Consider the following 13,550-nt stretch of genomic DNA (forward strand, 5'->3'; position numbering starts at 1 on the left):
TAATGGCTGAAAACTTCCCTATTACAGGGAAAGAAACAGACACCTAGATCCAGGAAGTCCAGAAAGTTTTTAGTATGTTGAATCCAACAGACCCACACCAAGACACATAAGTAAATTATTAAAAGTTAAAGAAGATCATCTTAAAAGCAGCAAGAGAAAATGAACATGTTACGTACCAGGGAACCCCAGTAACACCATCAGTGGATTTTTAGCACAATGTTGGCAGACAAGAAGGGTGTGGCATGATATATCCAATGTGCTAAAAGGGGGAAAAAATGCCAACCGAGAATACTTTACCCAGCAAAGTTGTCCTTCAGAGTTGAAGGAGAGATGAAGAGTTTTACAGATATGTAAAAGCTGAAGGAGTTCATCAACACTAATCTAGCCTTATAAGAAATGCTAAGGGACTTCTTCAAGCTGAAAAGAAGAGATGCTAAAGGTAACAGGAAACATGACAGAATAAATCTCACTGGTAAATGTAAATATATAGTTACATTCAGAATATTCTAATGATGTTATGGTGGAGGGTAAATCACTTCTAAATATAGTATGAAGATTAAAAGACAAAAATATTTAAAATAACTATAACTACAATAATTTGTTAATGGACAAATAAGGTAAAAGATGTAAATTGTGACATCAAAAACAAAATGTCAGAGTGGGGGAGAGTAAATATATAGAATTCTAGTATGCATTTGAACTTAAGTTGTTTTCAGCTTTAAGTAGACTGTTATAAATATAAGGTATATTATATAGCCTTGTGGTAACCACAGAGTAAAAACCTATAATAGGTAACAAAAAAGTTAAAGAGAAAGGAATCAAAACACACCAGTATAGAAAATCAACAAATTAAAATGGAAGAGACAAAGAGAAGAAGAAAGGAACAAAGGTGTTACAGAAAGCCAAAAAGCAATTAACAAAATGGCAACAGTAAATCCATATTTATCAGTAATTATTTTAGATATAAATGGACTAAATTCTCCAATCAAAAGACAAAGGGTGGCTGAATGGACTTTTTTAAAAAGAGGCCCAACTAAGTGCTGATTATAAGAGACTCACTTCACCCTTAAGGCCAGAAACAGACTGAAAATGAAGGGATGGAAAAACATATTCCATGAAAATGGAAACCTTAAAGAAAGCAGGGGTAGCTATGTGTATATCAGAGTGTATAGGCTTTGAGCCAAAAACTGTAACAAGAGGCAAGAAAAGTCATTTCGTAATGATAAAGTCATCATAATGATAAAGTCATCAATTCCTCAAGAGGATATAATAATTGTAAATACTTATGCACCAAGCATAGATATATAATGCAAATTTAACATACCTGAAGGGAGTTAGAAATACAATAATAGTAGGGGACATCAGTACCCCACTTTCAACAATGGATGGATCATCCAGAGAATCAATAAGGAAACATTGGACTTGGACATACTACATCACATGCATTTAACGTACATTTACAGGACATTCCATCCAAAAACAGCAGAATATACATACTTCTTAAAGCACATGAAACATTTCCAGGATAGATCATATGTTATGCTATAAAACAAGTTTTATTAGGTTTAAGAAGATTGAAATCATGTCAACCATGTTTTCCGACCACAGTGGTTTGAAACAAAACAATTACAGGAAGGAAGGAAACTGGAAAATTCACAAATAGATGGAGATTAAAAAAACATGCTCCTGAACAACCAGCGGATCAAAAAAGATATCAAAAGAGAAATAAAAAATACCTTGAGACAAATAAAAATGGAAAACCACATACCAGAACTAATATGAAGCAGCAAAAGCAGTTCTAAGAGGGAAGTTCATAGTGTTAAATGCCTACATTAAGGAAAAAGAAAGAAAGATACCAAATGAACAACCTAACTTTACACCTCCTCAAAGAATCATGTAAAGAAGAACAAATTAAGCCCAAAGTTAGTAGAAGAAAGGAAATAATAAAAATCAGTTGGGAAATATATGATACAGATTGAAAAGACAATAGAAAAGATTAGTGGAAATGATTAATGATCAATGGTTTTTTGAAAAGCTAAACAAAATAGACAAACCTTTACCTAGATATAACAAAAAAGATAAAAGTCTCAAATAAAATTAGAAATAAGAAGGGAGTCATTACAACTGATATCACATAAATACAAAGGATCATGATAGACTACTATGAACAATTATACACCAACAAATTGGACCACCTAGAAGAAATGGGTAAGTCCTAGAAACATTCAACCTACCAAGAGTGAATCAAGATGAAATAAAAAATCTGAACAGACAAACTACTAGTAAGGAGATTGAATCAGTAATCAAAAACCTCACAGCAAAGAAAAGTCTCGGAACAGACGGTTTCACTATTTAATTCTGTTTCATTTTCAGTGATGAATTAATGCCAGTATTTCTCAAACTCTTTCAAAAAATAGAAGAGGAGAGAACACCTCCAAACTCAACAGCTCCAAACTCATTTTACATGTCCAGTATTACCCTGATACCAAAACCAGATGAGGACACTTCAAGAAAAGAAAATTACAGACCAATATCCTTAAAGAACATGGGCACAAAAATCCTCAATAAAGTGTTGGCAAACCAAGTTCAACAATATATTAAAAGGATTATATACCATGATCAATTGGGATTGATTCTAGGGATGCAAGGATTGTTCACCTTCCACAAATCAGTCAACACGATACATCATATTAACAAAATGGAGAAAAAAAATCATATGGTCATTTCAATAGATGCAGAAAATGCTTTGACAAATATCCGCATCCACTCATGAAAAAAATTTCAACTGGGTGTTAAGGGAATGTACCACAACATAATAAAGGCCACAGAGCGCAAGCCCACAGCTGATACCTTACTCAAGAGTGAAAAGGTCAACACTTTTCCTGTAATATCAGGAACAACAAGGATGCCACTCGCGTCACTTTTATTTAACATAGTACTGAAAATCCAAGCCAGAGTAATTAGGCGAGAAAGAGAAATAAAAGGCATCCGGATATCAGAGTTAAAACTTGTTCACAGATGACATGACGTTATACAGGAAAACCTAAAGACTCACCAAAAACCGTTAGAAGTAATAAATGAATTCAGCAAAGGATACAAAAATCAGTATAGGCATACTTCATTTTATTATGCTTTGCTTCATTGCACTTTGCAAATATTGTGCATTTTTGTTTGTTTGTTTTACAAATTGAAGTTTTGTGGCAACCCTGTGTTTCTATGCCATTTTTCTAATAGCATTATTTTAAAATTAAGGTATGTACATTTTTTAAGACATAGTTGTACACTTAGTAGAGTGTACAGGGAAACCAAAAAGCTCGTGTGATTTGCTTTATTGTGATATTAAATTTATTGTGGTGGTCTGGAACTGAATCCCCAATATCTCTGTATACAAAAATCAGATGCATTTCTATATGCTAACCACAAACCTATCCAAAGTAGAAATTAAGAAAACAATCCTGTTTACAGTTGCATCAAAAAGTACTAAAATACCTGGGAATAAAGGTAAAAAATATCTCTACACTTAAAATTATAAGACATTGCTGAAAAAAATTGAGGAAGACAAAAGTAAATGGAAAGATATTCTGTGCTTATGGATTGAAAGAATTAATATGGTTAAAATGTCCATATTACCCAAAGCCATCTACAGATTGAATGCAACCCCTATCAAAATTCCAGTGGCATTTTTCACAGATATAGAACAAACAATCCTGAAATATATGTGGATCCACAAAGACCCCGAATAGCCAAAGCAATCTTGAGAAAGAAGAACAAAGCTAGAGGCACCACACTTCCTAATTTCAAACTATATTACAAAGCAGTAGTAATCGAAAGAGTATGGTATTGGTATAAAACACACATATTTCAATGGAACATAATAGAGAGTCCAGAAATAAACCTGTGCGTATATAGTCAATTAACTTACAACAGTGGAGGCGCAAATATACTATGGGTAGATGATAGTCTCTTCGATAAATAGTGTTGGGAAAATTGTACAGCCACATGCAAAAGAATGAAACTGGACCCCTATCTTACACCACACACAAAAACAACTCAAAATATATTAGACTTTAATGGACGACCTGAAAACATAAAAATCTTAGATGAAAACATGGGTGGTAATCTCCTTCACCTTGGTCCTGGTGATGAATTTTGGGGATTTAACACCAAAAGCAAAGGCAACAAAAGCAAAAATAAACAAATGGAACTACATCAAACTAAAAGGCTTCTGCACAGCAAAGGAAACCGTCACCAAAATGAAAAAGGCAGCCTATAGAATGGAAGAAACTATCTGCAAATCATATCTGATGAGGTTAATATCCAAAATACATAATGAACTCACACAACTCAATAGCAAAAATATCAAAGTCTGATTTTAAAAATGAGCAGAAGAACTGAATAGACATTTTTCCGAAGAAGACATCCAAGTGACCAAGTGACAGGTATGTGAAAAGGTGTTCAACATCAGTAATAATCAGGGAAATGCAAGTCAAAACTCATTGAGATACCACCTCACGTCTGTCAGAATGGGTATCATTAAAAAGACAAGAGATGACAAGTGTTGACCAGGATGTAGAGAAAAGGGAACCCTCGTGTGCTGTTGGTGGGAGTGTAAAATGCTGCAGCTACTATGGAAAGCAGTACAGAGGTCCTAAGAAAATTAAAAATAGATCTGCCATACTATCCAGCAATCCCACTTCTGGGAATATTTTCATACAAAAGGGGTGCAAACTTGTAGTCATAGAGTGAATAAGTTAGGAGGGTCTAATGTACACATGCGGTGATGTTTATTCAGAACACTACCTGTGCAACTGAAATTTGCTGAGAGTAGAATTTAAATGTTTACATGAAAAATAAAAAGATAAATATGTGAGGAGGTGGATCTGTCAATTGAGTAAATGGGGGGGGGTCCTTTAACATGCACGCATGTATCCAGTGTCCACAGTGTACGCTGTAAATGCTTACAGATTTATTTGTCAAATATATCTCAATAAAATTGAAAAGAAAAAGAAAACAAAAAAAGAGTTAATTTGTATGTATTGTAGCAGAGCCTTCTTGAACCTTTTTTTTTTTTTTTAATGTACGAGAGGTTTTTTACTAGAATTATGATTGTTGACTAGAGGTCATGGTGTTTCCATTCCTAAGTCTGGTGCACCAGCTCAGAATTCCCTGCAGGTTCTTGGAGCAGAGGTATCCTGTGACCCTATGACTAAAACCAAGGTGGAAATGCAGATTCTCTATTGCGGTTTCAGATGCTCCCGCCTGTGGAGAACTCTTCTGCCTTCATTTTTACTCTTGCTCTCTATCTTTCATCCTGTAATTCCTGCAGTTTACTTGTGAGATTCTAGGGCTTGGCATTAACTATATACTTCTTTCAGATTGTATTTTGTCCTTTTTTTTTCTTCTCTCTAAAGTAATCTCATAAGATTGAAAACCAACATTTGGCAAATAATTATCTAAACCATAGTTCAAAGAACACAGTGTGTTGCTTTTTTTCTTGTGTTTATTATAACGGGTTGGCCAAAAAGTTCGTTCAGGGTTAGGACTAGTTCTTTAAGTAGTAAGTATTCTCTTTTTTTTGCAAACAAACTTTCATTATTCTAGTTCAGTCTTTCACAAACATACTATACAGAGTCTTATATGGTATAAAACAAAGGGAAACATCTCTGTCTATTCAATTTAACACAACACCAAAATAAAGCAATTAAGACTTTGGGGAATTAAGTAGTAAGTATTCTTGAAGAGGCAGTAGGTACATCATGAGTCTAAGCTTGTGATCTCTGGGGCCAGACTGCGTGGCATGCATCCAGCTGTGCCCTCAGCAGATGTCTCACCTGCAGTGCTGCGCACTCAGTGTCTCTGTTCATCATCTGTAAAATAAAGATGACAGTAGTACCTCCTTTTGTGGTGTTGTTTAGAGGGGGTGTATAAATGAGTTACTTCATGTAAACAGAATGATAAGAAGGGCTTGCATATATATAAAGTAGAGATTCTTTGGCGTTTATGTGATTACGATAATTTTTTAAAAATTGCTGTTATATATACTGCTTGCACACACACGTATTCAGAAATAATTACTGCCTGTAGAAAAACAGCTACCTATAGGAAAACAAAGTAGTTGGTAGTGACAATATATATAATATGTTTTAAAGTAAGATCCTTCCATCATTGTGGAAAGAGCATAGGGTGCAAGTAAAAATCTAACAGAATCAGTAACACCAGTGACGAACATTTTTTGAAGATTTACTAAATGCCATACACTGTGCTCAGTTCTTTCTGTTTTCAAGAATGTTTCCTCATCTGGCTAGTTATACGATATTGGAGAATTTTCTTAACCTCTCTCTAAGCTCTGATTTTATAATGTATGAGGTGGGTATTGATGTCTGTTCTTTCTACCTCAAAGGGATATTATTAGAATAAAACGAGATAATGTAGTGAAATGATCAGTGAACATAATTTTATGAGATAATACATTGATAAATTATATAACATGTAGTCATAATGGTGATTAACAGCTGATCTTGATTTCTCTTAAGATCACAGATGTGTTAGGAGCTGCTGACTTCTGAGTATAGGTAGTTTACGAATTTAAAAAAATGTGTGTTTATATGAATTTATAATTTATCTACCTACCTATCTATCTATCTGTCTAGTCATTGATAGGTCGGGGCTCTTGTGAAGTGCCTGTATGTCCATTGTTATGAATTGTCTTCCTGTCATGCATGGAAGTTTTCTTCTTTGTATAATGTTGGTATCCTTGCTGTATGTTTATGATTAATACTCAATTATCTCTGTAGGCCAAGTAATGAGCCCATACCCAAATCCTTATTTGAGTGTTCTACCTATCAACAGTGTACAGGTTTTATTCTTGACTACAACTCTGAACCCATTTTACAATTATCTGTTTGCCCGTCTGCTGATCAGATTGTAAGGCCCACCGTGACATGGCTTATTGCCTTCTTTGTACCCTTGGCACCTGGTGCTTGGCTAGGTAGAGTAGGAAACACGTAATCAGGACATATATATGGAATAAGTAAACTAAGAAAGGATAGTCCGGAAGTCATACTGATCTCAGAGGAGCCCGTATTTCTAAGAATCAGAAAACTGATCTTCCGAGAAATCTTTAAAAAGGAGATTACTAACCTAGAAGGATTTGGCCTCTAGGAAGAGAATGTATTGCCAAACAAGTTAAAATTTGAATGCTTTATTTGTGCCTGATTGGAGGGTATAAAATATAAATGTACCAACTATTCTGAAGCTTTTCTTTTAACTAAGCTTAATACATTATAATTTGTTGAACAGAGGCGGGCTAGCAGAAAGACTAAATGGACTGCAGAATCGAGAGAGATCTGCCGTTTCTTTGTGGAGACATCAGTATCTTTCTTACCAAAGGACACTTTCAGGTAAGGCTTGCACTGGCATCTGTGAGTAAAGAAAATGCCAGTTAAAAGTATTTTTACATTAAAATATATGAAGTTGATCATCACTATTTTTACACCTTTTTCTCTAGGTGTCCAAAGATCTGAGTGGGAGGGTTCTGTACTATACCTTTTTCTTGCTCTGTCCCAGTAGCTTTCAGACTTTTGTGGCTGTGACCCACAGTAAACAGTACATCTTACAGCATCTCCCAATACACACACGACATTCACACATATCACTCACACACACACACACACACCCCTGAAACAAACATTTAATAAACAACACCAAGCTCAGTGATGTACCAAAGTCCTAGGCTCACTAAATTGGTGCAGAACCCTTCTAATGAGTTGCAACATTACAGTGAATGAACCAAATTGTCAAGCACAGAGCTGAGAGAGTGTCTTCTGGAGGCTGGACTAGAAAAATACCAAGACAAACTAGTGTGCCTGGGTGCCTGGACCGAGGGGAAAAGATGACCTTTTGTTTGGCTCATTGGCACCAAATAGCTTATTTGGAATGTTCCTTATGTTTTCTCTTCTTTAATTTGGGTATAGAGGGTATTCGTGATATTTAATTATACCATGAATAAAAGACAAAAACAAAATAAAACAAAAAACCAGAGCCAAAAATTAATCCGTGAATTTGAAAATATGAATGTGACCATCTCTAATAGATTTTTCTGTTAGAAGTCTCTATATTTAGGAACTTGGATTTTGTTTGTCTCTTAGATGAATTTATTTTTCAGATCTGTGAATCCTCCCCTTGATGTCTTGTAATAAGTTGTGTCTTTTTCTTTACTTTTGATATAACTCATTATAAACATATATTAGGAGGAACATTTCACTATTTGATGTTTTGTTTCCTGTGTGGCCTGGCAGAAGAAGTTTCTTCTTTTAACATAAGAAAAGTTTTTTCTCATTTCTGTATGTGTATAGCAACTGAATAAATGAGAGAAAAACTCGAAAATATTAAGTAGAGGTAACTCCCTGTCTCCCCAATCCCAAGAACTAAAATTTAGTAAACAGCTGAAATTCAGCGATGGATTTGTTAAAATATCTCTGTAATTAAACTCTCTAATCCTCTTAATTTCCCTGTCAAAAACGCGTATAACTGTAGACCCTTGCCTTATGAACTGTGCTAATAATAAATCAAACTGCATGGGAAGGATGTGCAGCTCTAGGATGGCCCTGGGACTTGATAGACTGTGGAAACACAGAAGCACTGTCATTCTGAGGTTGGTTTCACTGCCGCCAGATCTGGAAGTTCAGAAGCAACCGAGAGCAGCAGCTTCTCCTCCCCCTTAGGGTGTGGGTGTACCTTTGGGTTTGCACAGTACCGCAGTCAGAATCCCGTCTTCTTCTCTTCAGACTCAAGAGCGTTATTGAGCTTTGGTTAATTTTGAATGACCAGGGCACTGTGTCGGGCTTGATTTTTCCTTCTTCTGATGGGTTTGAGAAGTCTAGGAGTTAGTAGTAATTTATGAACCACATCTTGGTTTTTGTTCTGAATATTAAGTATAGTATATCTCACTGAGTCTACCTTTATATCCCTCAGATATGAGAAATTATGGTTTACAAAATTAATCTGTAATTGTAATAATTTAGCCTGAGGCCTTTCTTCCCAAGTTTCTTATATTTGAGGAGCATTATCTAATTATTCCACAGTTGAGAGGGACGTGGAGCCTGCTTACTAACTTGAAATATTTGAGTAGATGTCTTCAACACATCTTTCTGCCTTTTTTTTTTTTTTTATTGCGGTACGCGGGCCTCCCACTGCCGCGGCCTCCCCCGTAGCGGAGCACAGGCTCCGGGACGCACAGGCTCAGCGGCCATGGCTCACGGGTCCAGCCGTTCTGCGGCATGTGGGATCTTCCCGGACCGGGGCACGAACCCACGTCCCCCACATCGACAGGCGGACTCCCAACCACTGCGCCACCAGGGAAGCCCTTTCTGCCTTTTAAAAAAAAACTTTTCATTTGGAGATAATTGTAGATTCACATTAAACTAATGCCATTCTAAGAAATAACACAGTGGCTTCTTGTGCCCCTCACCTCGTTCCACCAAGGCTGACGTTTTTCCTATGTCTAGTACGCTGGCACAACCAGGAATTGATCCAGATACAATTCACCAACCTTATTCAGGTTTTACCAGCTTATATGCACTCGTGTGTGTCTGTTTTGTTTATGTAATTTTATCACCTGGGTAGATTCATGTGCCCATTACCACAGTCAAGATACAGGACACTCATCATCAGGATCCCGCGGACTCCCTTTTAGCCACCTCTTCCCACCTAAAGCCCCGCAACCACCAGTGTGTTCACCATTGTCATCTCAGAAATGTTCCATAAATGAAATAATATGGTATGTAACCTTTGGGGAATTGACTTCTTCTCACTCAACACCATTCCCTTGAGATTTATCCAAGTTCGTGTGTATATCAGCAGTTAGTTCCTCTTACTCTGTGATATGGATGTACCACACTTTGTGCACCTGTGGAGGGACATTTAGACCTTACAAATAAAGGTGCTGTGAACAAGATTTTGAGTGAACATAGGTGTTTAATTTTCTGGTATAAATGATCAAGGGTGCAGTTGCTGGGTGTTATAGTAAGTGCTTGTCTAGTTTTGTAAGACGTTGCATATTAATATCAAATATTTCAGTGAGTATCTCTAGCACATGTTTCTGGCTTTAAGAAAAAAATTTTTTTAACACCTTTAGTTTGTGGATTTCAACTCTTCTTTTCTTCCCTCATGGATAGCTTACTTTTCTGGGCTGTTTTATAACTCTTACCATTTAATAATCAGTTTTGTTTACCTTGTTAGTACCTTCTAGTACATTTCAATATAAAAGACATACATCTCAAGGTTCTTAAAAGTTGAGTAAATTTTTATGTGTGCCTATTTTCTTGGTTTTTGTTGTAGTTGTTTTTTGATACACTCAGGAGAGATTGAGCTTTGCTGTTGAAAGAACAGAGAGAAGCATGTGCACTGCACATGAAGGCCAATATAGATGGGTGTGTTGGATGAAACACAGAAGAGAAGGCAGAGGGTAGACCACTCAGGGCTTGGAGGCCACTCTTGGATTTTATTGCAATGTGATGCCTTGCAAATATGCAATTTAAAATATGGCTGTAGAATAGAGAATTGTGATTATAGAAACAAGAGAAAAATATTTCCTAGATTTCTTTTCAGGAACCATTTTATTTCTCTTCTTCCTATTTGAGGGGAAACAGTTTTCCAACACTAGTTTGCCATTTACCTGGATGGCAATGGTCAGTTTCTGTTAAGTGATATTCAGAGTATTTCACATGTTTATCATCTCATTTAATCCTCACAGCCGACCTTTCAGTTAGGTTCTCTGATCCTATTTTAGAGACAGAGAGAATCTGGACAGGCAGGGTCCTGTGTCCTGGCTAGCAGGTGGCAGAGTCAGATTTATATCAAACAGTCTCCCTTGCTGGCCCGTGATCGTGGCCCATCTTGTTCTGGGTAGATTGCTGGGAAGGCAGATCCAGGCCCTGAGGACATGAGCCCATATTGTGCCCGACTTCTGTAGATGTGAGTGTAATGATTCCTTTGTCTGACCTCTGTTTAGTAACAGTGCAACAAATATTTTCACAATATGTTTGATATCTATGTTTTTAAGACTAATAATAGTTACAGATATTCATGGATGAAAAAGAAACTGAACTTCTTATACTGTTCAGGAAGAGTGTAAAGAGAAAAAAAAGAAGAAAGAAGAAGTGCAACAAAAAAAATGATGGGTTTGAGATAAATTATTTTTCACAAGATTTTTGTTCGTAGAAGTTCGCTCTAAACTTCAGAAGGAAGAAGGGGGTGGATAAGAAAGGAGGGAAATCAGTGAAGTGCAGTACCAGTTACTGTCGTCCAAAGCAGAATTCCCTCTGGATTTCCTTGTTCGTCACCTTGCTGCCATTGAACGTGTTGGCAGTGCTCGCTGAGGGCGTGTGTGTGAGCACTGGCCTGTGAGGACAGATGTACTTTAGGTTTCTGTGCACGTGTATGTGTTTCAAAAGCAGTAAATGTGTCACCTCGAATTTAGATTGGTGGTATCAGAGCAAAGCATGAACCTAGTTATTCACATTGACATTAGCATTTAATAGCTTTTGGATTAAAAGGATTTTAATTTTTTTTTTTTTTACCGTTTTGCCACTGAGTTGTGGTCAGCTGAAACTTTGTAAAGTGTAGGCCACAAAATACTGTAAATACCTCTGTCCGTGCCTTTTGCCAGCATTGCTCACCAGCATCCTGATACAACCACATGTGAAATCTTGCGTCCACATACAGTGCTAACCAGCCCTTGGGTGTCCCATATAGTTGGCAAACAGCCCCTGTGGGCTCACCTAGATGAAATACTGAGTTTCCTTAAAATATCAGTAAATTCACACAAGGCTGCCTGTCTGCCAGAGAATAATTATTTCCTTATTTTTCCCACCGTGATTTTTTCAAAATTACATTCACTACCTTACTGTTTTCCAGTGCCACATTTTATTACACACTCCACTGCCAGAGCTTTTGTTGTTGTTTTGTGGGGTGTTTGCTTTTTATTTGTTGTTGTTTCCTCCTCCAGAGAACCATCTCTAAATTCAGGGGAGGGGAGAATTTGCTGTTCATAATTTCTCCTTGGATTTCTGGATGCCAGACTTGAAAGTTTTTCAGAGATGATGCAAGTAGGTGAGACACTGGAGTTTAGACTGATGTAGATAATACAAGTGATGGCTCCCACTGAATGCGCCTCCTGCCAGGCCCTGAGTGAGGAGTGCACACAGCTCTCAGAGCAACGCTGTGGAGCTGCACTATGCCTTCCAAATCCTAAAAGTATCCAGACATTTTATTTTTCTAGTCCCTAGAGTCAGAGATTATTTGTTAAGTGAAGAAAGCTGATTTGGAGGCAGGAGACAGGGCCTTACTCTTTAAATGTTAAGTTTTTCACTGCCTATTCTTGATAAAGGCTTTTTGGGGGGGGGGGGTTGTTTAAGGTCACTTCAATTAGCTAATTAAAAAACACTGATTCTGCTCTAAATTGTATTGTAGAAGGTAAGCAACCAAGCAGTTTCAGTGTCTTTTTCTGTGAAATTGTCACGTACATCACTTGTGCAGAGGGACATTTTTTATGTGCCCATATTTCCATGCTAATTTTAGTTATATGAAATAAATGTTATTCTCCCTCACTGCTAATTTTCTGGCGCTTAGAATCTGGTGGTGGAGATGGGATGGTAGCAAGAGACAGGCACAGGCAAGGAACTGGACACTTCATCTTTCATTTATTCCTTCCACAGGTGTTTATTGAGAGCCTGCTGTGTCCCAGACAATATACACCATTGTCACTACACTCGTGGAACTTTCATTGTGTTGAGTGAGATAGATGATAAGCAAAGGAAAAATATAGGTACAGGTTGGCACAGTGCAGGATCTGTGAGGCATTGTGGAGGGGCGCTGTGCTGGACAGGCCGCGGAGGAGAGCTTCACATTTACAGTGGATGCCTCCAGTCTCTGTCTAGTTTCCAGGCCAGAATATCAAAGAAATGTGGCTAAAGAGTTATGGAATAGTGGTTTTGTTACTTATTAATTTTTGCAAGAAAAATCATAATTTAACTGAGATTTTGAATAGCCCATATTTTTCTTGTTTCTATCTTTTTTCAGTTTTATCGAGATACAATTTTTTTCAGTTTTATTGAGAGATATTTTTCAGTTTTATTGAGATATAATCACTATAAGTGCAAGGTATAAAGCGTAATGATTTGATATACATATATGTATCATCACAAGTTTAATTAATATCCATCATCTCATATGCATACAAAAGAAAAGAGAAAGAAAAAATACACTTTTTCCCTCGTGATGAGAACTCTCAGGATCTATTAACAACTTCCCTACGTACCACACAGCAGCATTAACTTAGTCACCGTGCTGTACATCACATCCCTAGTACGTACTTATCTTAGAACTGGAAGTTTGTGCCTTTTGACCACCTTCCTCCAATTGCCCCTTCCTCCAACCCTGCTTCTAGTGACCGCAAATCTGATCTCTTTTTCTATCAGTTTGGTTTGTTGGTTTTTTTGTTTTTGTATGTGTGTTTTTTTAGATTAAAGTGAGATCTAAGTGAGATCATA

The 13,550-nt window shown here is 36.9% G+C and overlaps 1 protein-coding gene across 13 annotated transcripts in view; it reads left to right on the forward strand.

Annotated features, from left to right (window-relative positions):
- Window positions 1-13,550, forward strand: part of SPIDR (scaffold protein involved in DNA repair) — a 403,848-nt gene that overhangs the window by 130,418 nt on the left and 259,880 nt on the right. For all 13 annotated transcript variants that reach the window (XR_009559681.1, XR_009559679.1, XR_009559678.1 and 10 more), the window contains exon 7: window positions 7,300-7,400. Coding sequence is in view for 3 of the 13 variants with exons in the window: in XM_030859801.3 (XP_030715661.1) it covers window positions 7,300-7,400 (101 nt within the window). In the remaining 10 variants the exon portion in view is untranslated. The remainder of the gene's footprint in view (window positions 1-7,299; window positions 7,401-13,550) is intronic.

This window comes from Globicephala melas, chromosome 17, assembly GCF_963455315.2.
Source record: "Globicephala melas chromosome 17, mGloMel1.2, whole genome shotgun sequence".
In the NCBI taxonomy this organism is placed as follows: Eukaryota; Metazoa; Chordata; class Mammalia; order Artiodactyla; family Delphinidae; genus Globicephala; species Globicephala melas.